Source organism: Papilio xuthus, unplaced genomic scaffold (genome assembly GCF_000836235.2).
Source record: "Papilio xuthus unplaced genomic scaffold, Pxut_1.1 DF827756.1, whole genome shotgun sequence".
Lineage (NCBI taxonomy): Eukaryota > Metazoa > Arthropoda > Insecta > Lepidoptera > Papilionidae > Papilio > Papilio xuthus.
Window position 1 is genome coordinate 6364030 of NW_013530893.1, and position 9738 is coordinate 6373767.

At 50.3% G+C, this 9738-nt stretch overlaps 3 protein-coding genes across 3 annotated transcripts in view; 1 reads left to right on the forward strand and 2 right to left on the reverse strand.

The window, feature by feature from the left end:
• DNAlig1 (DNA ligase 1) overlaps positions 1 to 1161 on the forward strand; it is a 4668-nt gene extending 3507 nt beyond the window's left edge. Inside the window, exons 11-14 of the mRNA XM_013309862.1 lie at positions 49 to 375; positions 443 to 684; positions 765 to 911; positions 992 to 1161. Of these exons, the coding sequence (XP_013165316.1) occupies positions 49 to 375; positions 443 to 684; positions 765 to 911; positions 992 to 1127 (852 nt within the window). The 3' untranslated portion in view covers positions 1128 to 1161. The remainder of the gene's footprint in view (positions 1 to 48; positions 376 to 442; positions 685 to 764; positions 912 to 991) is intronic.
• A 1405-nt stretch (positions 1162 to 2566) lies between these two features.
• LOC106116293 (uncharacterized) lies at positions 2567 to 4548 on the reverse strand. Its single transcript, XM_013310063.1, has 6 exons — positions 4370 to 4548; positions 3506 to 3688; positions 3233 to 3404; positions 3030 to 3132; positions 2880 to 2951; positions 2567 to 2806 (listed from the first exon to the last, which is right to left on the reverse strand). Exons 1-6 carry the CDS (start codon positions 4398 to 4400, stop codon positions 2762 to 2764), a joined length of 606 nt encoding a protein of 201 aa, XP_013165517.1. The 5' UTR covers positions 4401 to 4548; the 3' UTR covers positions 2567 to 2761.
• Positions 4549 to 6622: 2074 nt separating this feature from the next.
• LOC106116123 (neurogenic locus notch homolog protein 3-like) overlaps positions 6623 to 9738 on the reverse strand; it is a 3344-nt gene continuing 228 nt past the window's right edge. The window contains exons 2-9 of the mRNA XM_013309863.1: positions 9421 to 9683; positions 9131 to 9331; positions 8814 to 8998; positions 8412 to 8738; positions 8151 to 8289; positions 7941 to 8056; positions 7620 to 7749; positions 6623 to 6901 (exon numbers count right to left, since the gene is read on the reverse strand). Of these exons, the coding sequence (XP_013165317.1) occupies positions 6744 to 6901; positions 7620 to 7749; positions 7941 to 8056; positions 8151 to 8289; positions 8412 to 8738; positions 8814 to 8998; positions 9131 to 9331; positions 9421 to 9683 (1519 nt within the window). The 3' untranslated portion in view covers positions 6623 to 6743. The remainder of the gene's footprint in view (positions 6902 to 7619; positions 7750 to 7940; positions 8057 to 8150; positions 8290 to 8411; positions 8739 to 8813; positions 8999 to 9130; positions 9332 to 9420; positions 9684 to 9738) is intronic.

Sequence of the window (9738 nt, forward strand, 5' to 3'; positions counted from 1 at the left end):
GACGAGCGGGGAGACGGAGGTATATGACGGAGCGCGTGTCCGGTGCAGGTGCTGTCGACACGCAAGCGCAAGGACGCGAGCGCGGCGGAGGTGCGCGTGCAGGTGTGCGTGTTCGTGTTCGACCTGCTGCTGCTGAACGCGCGCGCGCTGTGCCGCGAGCCGCTGGCGGAGCGCCGCCGGCTGCTGCGCGAGCACTTCGTCGAGAGCCCCGGCACGTGGGAGTTCGCGCGCGCGCAGGACTGCAGCGGCGCGGAGGAGGTGCAGCACTTTCTGGAGCTGTCGGTGCGAGGCTCCTGCGAGGGGCTCATGGTGAAGGCGCTGCACGGCGAGCGCGCGCACTACGACATCGCGCGCCGCTCCCGCAACTGGCTGAAGGTGGGTGCGGGGCGGGCTCCGGCGCGAGGTGTGTGCGGGCGCGGACTGACGCTGCGGCGTGTTGCAGCTGAAGAAGGACTACCTGGAGGGCGGCGGGGACAGCATCGACGCGGTGGTGATCGGCGCGTACCGCGGACGCGGCCGGCGAGCCGGGCGCTTCGGCGGCTTCCTGCTGGCGTGCTACGACCCCGCCGGCGAGCGCTACCAGACCCTCTGCAAGATCGGCACCGGCTTCTCCGACCGAGACCTCGACGCCTTCACCGAGCAGCTGCAGCGGCACGTGATCGACGCGCCCAGGAACTACTACAGGTGCGGCCGGATTCTGACATGTATGTATGTATGTATGTATGTATGTGTGCAACGCAGATGATGATTCGGTTTCGTTGCAGCTACGAGACGTCGCAGGCGCCGGACGTGTGGGTGGAGGCGACGTGCGTGTGGGAGGTGCGGTGCGCGGACCTGTCCCTGTCGCCCGCACACCGCGCCGCGCTCGGACTCATCGACCGGGACAAGGGCGTCTCGCTGCGCTTCCCCAGGTATCGCTCTTTCTATTGTGCCGACACAAACTATAACTAGTGCAAAGTTTGCTCACCCGTGTGTGCGTGTGCGCGAGCAGGTTCGTGCGCGTGCGCGAGGACAAGCGCGCGGAGGAGGCGACGAGCGCGGAGCAGATAGCGCGCATGTACCTGGCGCAGGACTCGGTGCGCAACAACCACACCGCACACAACATGGACGACGACGACTTCTACTGACCTCATCTTTCTTCAATAAATCTTGTAAATTGTTTACAATTTTCTTTTATTTTGTCTAACCCCATATATTGATGCGTACAAAATCTGTAAGAGAGAGAGAGAGAGAGGAGGAGAGAAAAATGAAAATCTGTATAAATTCAATATATTTATTGTTGATTGTACTAGAAGTACTTACAATAATATCGAGTCTCAGGATTCAATCTCACACGAATACAAACCGCACTTCTTCATGTAACTGTACGACTTGCGTCCAAATTATTATACTTATTTTATTGTTTCCTACAAAATGACGCCTAAATATGATTCTTTAATTAGGCCTTCCTAGATATATTACACTAAAAATATCTAACTCTGTGAGTTGGCTCACAACTTTATGATTTATTCACAAAAAATATCACAAAATAAATATATCAAAAAATGCAATATCAAAATCTAAAAATAGCTAAACATCACGCGCGATAACTATAAATAAATGGCGAAAATTGAGTTCAAATAATGTATGCACTGTGACAAGAACTGTTAGTTAACTTTAATGAATAACATCTGCGTTTACATCAATGAAAACATTTGTACATATTGTTACAATGAATACATTAAATATTGTTGAATATATGAACTTTTTCATTTATTACTGACTTTTGTAAAATTGATAAAACTAAAAATAGAAAAATTATAAAACATATAAATAGACGTACAAGCTATAGATGAAGTGTTTTTTATAAATGTTTGATTCTAATCACGAGTTCTAAACCTCAACAAAAGGCGGAAGTTTTCTTTACCCCACTGATGTGTATTATATATCCATTGACGTAAATGTAAAGAGTTTTACACGAGATCTAAATTAGCATAAAACAGATATGTTTGTACTTAAATCTAGACTTAAAGTTGATGCGCAGCTGCACTACATGACATACATCATATTTTATTTGAAGATTTAAATACCGATATGTACGACGAATACAAGTTACTACGTCACGAGAATTGTCTTTGAAATTATAATAAATCTAGTGATATCGAGTTATATATAATACATTCATTATTGTACTATTTTTTCTTTAAATTTAACTAAAATATTTATTACTTATATTCATTTACATAATTAATACCAAACATTTTTTTAAGTGAGTAAATAAAAAATATTTTCAAACAAAATGACATATTTCTTTGAAATAATTGGTACAAATTTTATAAGAAATCATATAAAATTGTGCGAGAAATTGCGCAATTCAAGAACACCTGTTACAATACAAATGCGCCGCAAAAAGTGTGCATTTGTAAGGAGACAGCGACGACACATTCTAATTATATATTAAACTGTAAACATCGTATTTAGTAACGTATTTTTACAATATACATTCTTAAATCGTATTTGTTTTAAGAAATACCAAGTTGCATAGAACGCGGTAGCGAAATATTTTACAATGAAAAAGGAAATTGTATGAAGATAATTTTATGTAACATAATTAACTTGTAAAATTACTAGAAGTTGTTTGTTGTATAATACATGTTGATGATGTTCCGGCCGGGATTCTGACACCGAACAATACACGCAGCTCCATCTCTCTTCACGTCAGCTTGCATACGCATCTGGTGCACACGCACACTGCCGGCGCCCTGCACCGCACTAGAGCGGTCTACAGGCGTGCCGGAGAACCCTCCTGCAGCAAGTTGGCGCGCTCCTGAAACAACAACAAATATTAGAAGAGGAACAAAAGCAGCAGTTAGATGTGTGACGATGTGAGCGAGACTGACCTCAGTGGGGTGCGCCTCCTGCGGGGAGTATATGCTCTCGTACACGGGGTTGGCGAAGTGGTTGCCGCCGTTCTGTAAGCACACGTCACATTAGCACAGGCTGTATGTGCATACAGCACAGAGGTCGGCGCGTGCAGCACGGGCACTCACCGCGTCGTGCGCGCCGCGCGGCTCCGGCTCGTCCTCGCCCGCCAGGTACATCGGGTTGCTGATCTCCACGTTGTCCGCCAGACGCGCGTGCACGAACGCCCCCCTGACACACACACACGCACACAAGATATATGTACACATACTGCAATATTATAACTTAAACAAAAGGTTACTAAATTCTGTTTAAAATGAGTGGTACGTACCGACGTCTCCTGTGTACGAGGTATAGCGCGGCGAGGAGGAGGGACACCAGCGTAAGTAGCGCCAGCACCCCGCCCAGCCACGCCCCGCCCCCACCCCCGCGCACCGCCCCGCCCATCTCGCATCCTTCGCCCTCGCATGCGCAAAACGCCTCGCCCGGGCCCAGCGGGTCGTCTGCAAGAAGGCGGCACCGTATCACTGACGAACTCTCCACTTACATAAATGACCACTACCGCCGGTGATGGATAGCAAACGTTAAGATATGAGACAGGTACCATCAGGTCGCCAGGCGCAGAACGCGTGCGGCGGACAGGAGAGCGCGGCGCAGGCGGAGTCGTGCCCCACGTAGCGCTGGCAGTGCGCGCCGCCCCGCCCCGCCGCGCACGCGCACACGCCGCCGCTCGCCGCCACGCAGCGCCCGCCCGCGCCGCACAACCCCGCGCAGCGCAGCCCCCACTCTGCCGGCGCGCACACACACACACACACACATAGACGCGTTATTGACGCGGAAATATTTTTTCAAACCCAATTAATTGGGACCAAAAAAATAATTAGTAAGAAGCCATTCCGGATGATGGATCATCGTTCATAAGAAACAATCATGTGTAGTTCATAATATTTATGCCCATATTAATTATGTTACGTTTTGTGGGCGCGCGGCGCGGCCTTGACCCGGCCGAGGCGCCGCTGCGGCCCGCTGCGCCCTGCGGTTCATTTTAAGGTTACGAACTGCTCGAAGCGCTGGTATTGTTATAAGTTTGCGATGTACAAACTTGCTTTAAAAACTATTAATAGGAAAATGTTAAAAAATTGCAAAAAATTATATCCTTAAAAAGCACAGTTCCGTGTTGTATCGTAAGTTTCACTGTTTATTAACATAAATAAAAGGCCTATTTTACAACAAATTTCGAAAGGTGTAACTTGACTTGAGCAATTCAAGCACGCGAGGAACTTCCCCTGCAGCCAGCCCGGTCCACCCCGCACCGACACCGCTCTTCCCGCTGTTGCCCATAATTTATAAGAAAACAATAAACACCAGGATCTTACAGTAGTAGAAGATATGTCTTGTCAGTATAAAATCTAATGTTTTTTTTAATTTAATTTATCGAAAGAAATATCAATGTTCAGTAAAATCTCACCATTATCACTTCTACGTCTCCTCTTCCCCATATCACAGATAAGTAAGGTAATTATATGACAGTGCGAGCGGACGCGTGTGACATATCCCGCGGGAGTGCAGTGCTACCGGCGCGGCGGCTCTACGAGTGCGCGACCATGTACTCCGCGAGTGCACGTGCACGTGAGGCGGAGGCGCGCGCGCGACTGACGGCCGCCGCCAACTCGCCGCCACCTCGCCGCGCCGAGCGCATCCAGCCACACCGGCTCCTCGCCTCGTTTGTTCACAAACATTGCACATTCGGAAATTCCGGTTTCAGAAAACCTAACGACATTTTATATTGCTATTGCCAGATATTTATTTATTATAAGGTGGCAAGCGACCACCTCATTTTTGTCCATAGACTTCCGCAATTGCAGAGACCTTGCCACCTTTAATCGAGGGAGAAGACGCACAGAAAGCACGCACTTGTCCGTGGTCATGGCATTGCACCGGTTGTTGTCCTCCAGTAGACGTAGAAGAAGGTGGCGCCCGTTACTGTGAGTTACTTCTGCGGATTGCAATTATGCACCGTAACGTGCCGTCAGTTTGTACCACAATGCTTCAAATTTCGCAGTAAATTATGTTCCAAACTTATGTTGTAAAAAGCTACATCACACAAGTGAGAGCAAATCGCTCGCTGCCGGAATTTTGAAGGCTACCGGTGAAGCGAGTTTTATTAAAAAGGAAAATTTAGATGCGAAGGCGACGTAGTAACAACAACGACCTTTGTACGATTCCTATAAATCAAATAAAAAATTACAATTGACATTTACAAGGAGGAAAACGTTCGCAGGTCGCGCCGCTCCGACACCGCGTCCTGCGAACGTTTTGGGTTTTTTTGTTTGCAATATGTATAACATAATTATAGAAAAAAATGTAAGCAAGGAAAATTAAAATTATTTTTTTTATATTCGCGAACAAAACCGGCAATCGCGATCTGAGGCAAGTGGAATGATATGTTACCAGATATAATCCTCTACGTCGTATATTAAATTTAAATCAGGCTATAAAATGAAAACCTTTACTTAATTTATTTATTATCATGATAAGTCATCTAGACGCGTTATCGTATGCTAATCAGAAGTAGTGCGATTCAGCGCGAGCCCAGCAGAGCTGGCACCGCTCGCTCGCTGCAAGGACATACAACAAAACAAACAGCGCGGTAAACTTGAATTTATCAACTGTTTTTTTATGAAAACACAATAGTTCTCACGCGCACCCGTCAACCTCCAAGTAGCCTCACTGTGAGGTGCACGAGCCTCGGCTTCCGGATTTATAATGACCAAGAAATTAGTCAGATGTTAGTAATATGGTAGAAGTTACAGAATGGTACAAATTCAGTACACATCTAAAGTAAACTACTGAACTGCTCAAATATCACTTTCACCTTTCATAAAGAACAAATGAATTCAGTTCAGCTCGCACCAACCTTACGTATTACGTTGGGTGCGAGCCGAACACCGTCTGCGAGACTCAGTTGTGGAACAATGATGATGTAGCAAGTGTTTGCAAACATGTCACTCACAGAGCGCGAATGTCCGCGCCGACCGCATTCTGAAGGTTAAAACAATCTCGACACCTCCATCTCAAAACCTTTATAAATACTAGTTTTATATAATAAACACAAAAAGAATTATTTCTGAGAAGTCATAAGTATTGATAGGTGAGGTCAGACCGGCCGCCAGGAAAACCACACGATTATTGATCTTGATTTTTTTATATTTATATGCGATGTATATACATCAGGTATGTAACAGATATGACGCGGAAAAGTTGATAATTGTAACTAAAATCCCCGAGTTTATTAAGTAAATAATGCGAACATGTCTTATTTGTTGTTATTATGTGTGAGTTTTGACTGCAATGACACTTGTCATCATCGTCGTCAGTGTGAGATTGTCGAGTACTGAAGGTAAGTCTCCCCCGTGTGCCGCATCCAGCGCACTTATTTACTAATATGTGACAAAACCGTTAACCTCATACTCCGCTGGTAGTATCGTAGCTTATCCATGTTTATATCAGTTATAGATGTTTGCTGCGACATCTTCATTTGTGGATTAACCCAATGACTAATTGGTATAAGAATAGTATGTCGGGACGGGTGGAGCCCCGCTTGCGCCGGCGCTTGCGCATGTATGCGCTGTGTATAAACAAAGGCGAGACAACTGTAAACTCTGCTATTGCTTCACACAGTGACAGCTACATTGATTTATGCTCAGATAAATGCTTAGCGATATTATATTTATTGAGCTAAGTGGAATACACAGTACGGGGCCGGGGGATCCCGATCAACAACCCCCGACAATTGAATATGTATTAGCTATCACATCGAGGAATAAAAGTTTTGAAAGTAGTTAGCGCGAGCGCACGTGTTGTGCGACGTGGTGCGACGTGGTGCGGTGTCGAGGCGACGAGTTCCTTGTGTAATGTCGATGTCGACCTCCACCTCCATCTCCGCCTCCACTTCCACTTCCACTTCGCCATTTGACTCCGGTGTCATCGCGGACCGGTCCTACATTTAAATCATAGTCGCTTTTTTACGTTAAATAAAATCCTGTTTGTATGAAGCAATGCGACGTTGTATTTATTAGACAGCTCAAAACTTGTTCATTTTGATGAATTGAAATGTGGCAAATGCGATGTGATGGTGTGGGGGTGTGAGGCGGGTGGGGGTGTGAGGCGGGCGGGGATCAACACTCCGCACACACACATACACACAATATCATACATTTGATGTGATGTTATTTAACGCACGAGTTGTACAATAAAATCATTAAATTCAATTAGCTTCAAATATGTTCCGTTTAGAAATATTAAATGGATTATTTCTGCACTAATGTTGTTAAATGAGACATAGATGCATTACGCGGGGGGGGAGGCGGGGAGGGGGGATCACAGAGATCAGGGAGATGTGACGTCATACAACACTTACCTACCAGGCATCACTTATTTGTTAACATGTCATCTTGTTTTACGATTATATCACATTACAAGCGGAAAATCTGATAAAATAAAGGTTTCCTAAATGTTTCTCCATAATATAGTAATGTTATCGACGCTGCGAGGAAATGCGGCCTCCGCTGGGACTCGACTGGTTGCACCGAGCGAGGGGTGCGGGGTGTGGGCTGCGGGGTGCGGACCCTCGGCTAACGACCTCATTGTCTTCTGAGTTATTATATATTAAAATACAAGCAATACTATTGAACTGAAACACCGGAAGTGGTACTGACCGTGCGGAGGAGGAGGCGTGTCTGTGTGCGCGCAGGCCGCGTCCTCGCACGCCGGCCGCTGGCAGCGCTCTCCGCTCCAGCGCGCGCTGCACGTGCACACCGCGCGCCCAGACCTCACGCGGCACGTGCCCTGCGCACGACAACATCGACCGGGCAACTATTTATTCGCGATAGTAAATGCAGCGCACGTGCACACCTACGGGAATACTTTCACAATGCTGTCGCTGGATTCCTCTTACGTCGTCCGCGACCCGACCCCGAAACGAGACATTCCGACGAAGTCACACGACAATTTTAACAGAGGAAATGTTGTCAGTATACCTGGTTAAAGCAGAAACCATCGCAGAGCCCCTGGAGGCCCTCCTCCCCGCTCTCCCCGCTCTCCCCGCGCACCGTGTACTGGCAGGTCTCGTCGACGCACCGCTCGCACAGCTTGCCTGCGCACCGCAACCATAAATGTGTTACTGAAGACGTAGCACCCACGGAGGTGGAGGCGGAGGTGGAGGTGGAGGTGGAGACGCGGGCACGCACCGGAGTAGCCGGGGGCGCAGAGGCAGGCGGGGGCGCGGCGCAGGGCGCGGCACGTCCCCCCGTTGGCGCACACCACGCGCGCGCACACGTCCTCCACCCGCTCGCAGCGCGGCCCCGAGTAGCCCGGGTTGCACGTGCACTGCACACGACATCGATCCCCAAACATATACTTTTAAAGTTTTAATTATTTTTAAAAGGATAAGGTATATGGTAGCGTGATGGAACACCACAGCGAAAGCTCCAATAGAAAGGGATTCAGACCTTGAGCGGCGGCAGGTCGGGGGGCGTCGCGTGGGCGGCGGGGTCCGGCTCGCAGCGGCCGCGGCGGTGGCAGTGCGCGGCGCAGCGGTAGTGCTGGCAGCGCTCGCCCGCGAACAGCGGCCCGCACCGGCACCTCGCCGCCCCGCCCTCCAGCACGCACTCGCCCGCCCCGCACTGCAGCGTGCACGCCGAGCCCGCCTCCAGCTCCGCCGCCGCGCCCGCCTCCGCCGCCGCGCCCGCCTCGCTCGCCTCGCTCGCCGCATTGTCCGCCGAGTTCGCGATTACACATTCGCGATTCGACTGGGATGACATGGAGTTGAAATTCATCTTTAGGTACATAATTAAGAATCAGGATAAATGTGCAATTTAAGTTCCGTGCCCGATCTGTGCGCGTGTACTGACCTCTGCGTCCGTTGGTGCGTCTGATGTATCCGGGCGAGGGCCAGGGCGGGGGAGAGGGCGGGGGCGGGGGCGGGGCTGCAGGCCGTCGGGGCACAGACAGGCGCGGCCGGAGCCCGCGCGGCGCACGCACAGCGCGCTCGCGTGACACGCCGGGCTGCCGTCCGCCAACACGCACGGGTCCTCCCCTGCGCACAGACACTCTCCGCTACAGTTTGTATTTTAATGAATTTCCAAGTCGAGTCGATTAATATTGGGCCTCAAACGTTTCGTTTATCAGATTAAAGAATAAACCCGTAGACAAATATGACGTCACTCACCGGGCGGGAAGAGCACGGCGTGCAGCACGGCCACGGCGGTGACCGGGCGGCGCGCGCGGGGAAGCTGCGGAGGAGGCGCGGGCGCGGTGCGGGCGCGGCGCGGCAGCCGGGCCAGCCCGCGCGCCGTCGCGCACCACAGCGTCTCCTCCCACACCGCCATGCGCGCGCACGTCCGCGTCCACTGCGACACGTACGCCTCGTCTGTACCGGTGCGCACGAACAACAAAATATATTTCGATCGACATTAAAACGCCTCGTATCGACGATTGCTATTTTTATTTTTTGGAGACCTGTTAGATTTTTGGGCAGCTGCGGCGCGTCGTGCGGACGATGCGCGAACACGACGTGCGTGGCGAGGTCTCCGCCGAGCAGCGCGACGCTCCGCAGCGCGTCGTGGTACCCGTCCACGAAGTAGAGGCGGCGCGCGGGCGGAAGCAGTGCCAGCGCGGCCGGCCGGCGCACTCGGCGAGCCACCAGCTCGCGCGCGCCCGCACCGTCCAGCCCCGCCGCCAGCAGCGCCGGCTCCGCGCCGCGCTCCGACCAGATCACCCACCTGCACAGCCACCCCCCCCGCTCAGAAACTCTCAAGGGTGAGTACGCGACACCCC

What these genes read in the sequence shown, in the direction of transcription:
- LOC106116293 (XM_013310063.1), bottom strand. Translation starts at nt 4,400, where the DNA reads ATGGGGAAGAGGAGACGTAGAAGTGATAATG. An exon ending in CTCGTACACAGGAGACGTCG is followed by an intron (nt 3,133 to 3,232) that starts GTACGTACCACT and finishes TGTGTGTGTCAG; the next exon opens with GGGGGCGTTCGTGCACGCGC. An exon ending in CGCGCGGCGCGCACGACGCG is followed by an intron (nt 2,952 to 3,029) that starts GTGAGTGCCCGT and finishes GTGTGCTTACAG; the next exon opens with AACGGCGGCAACCACTTCGC.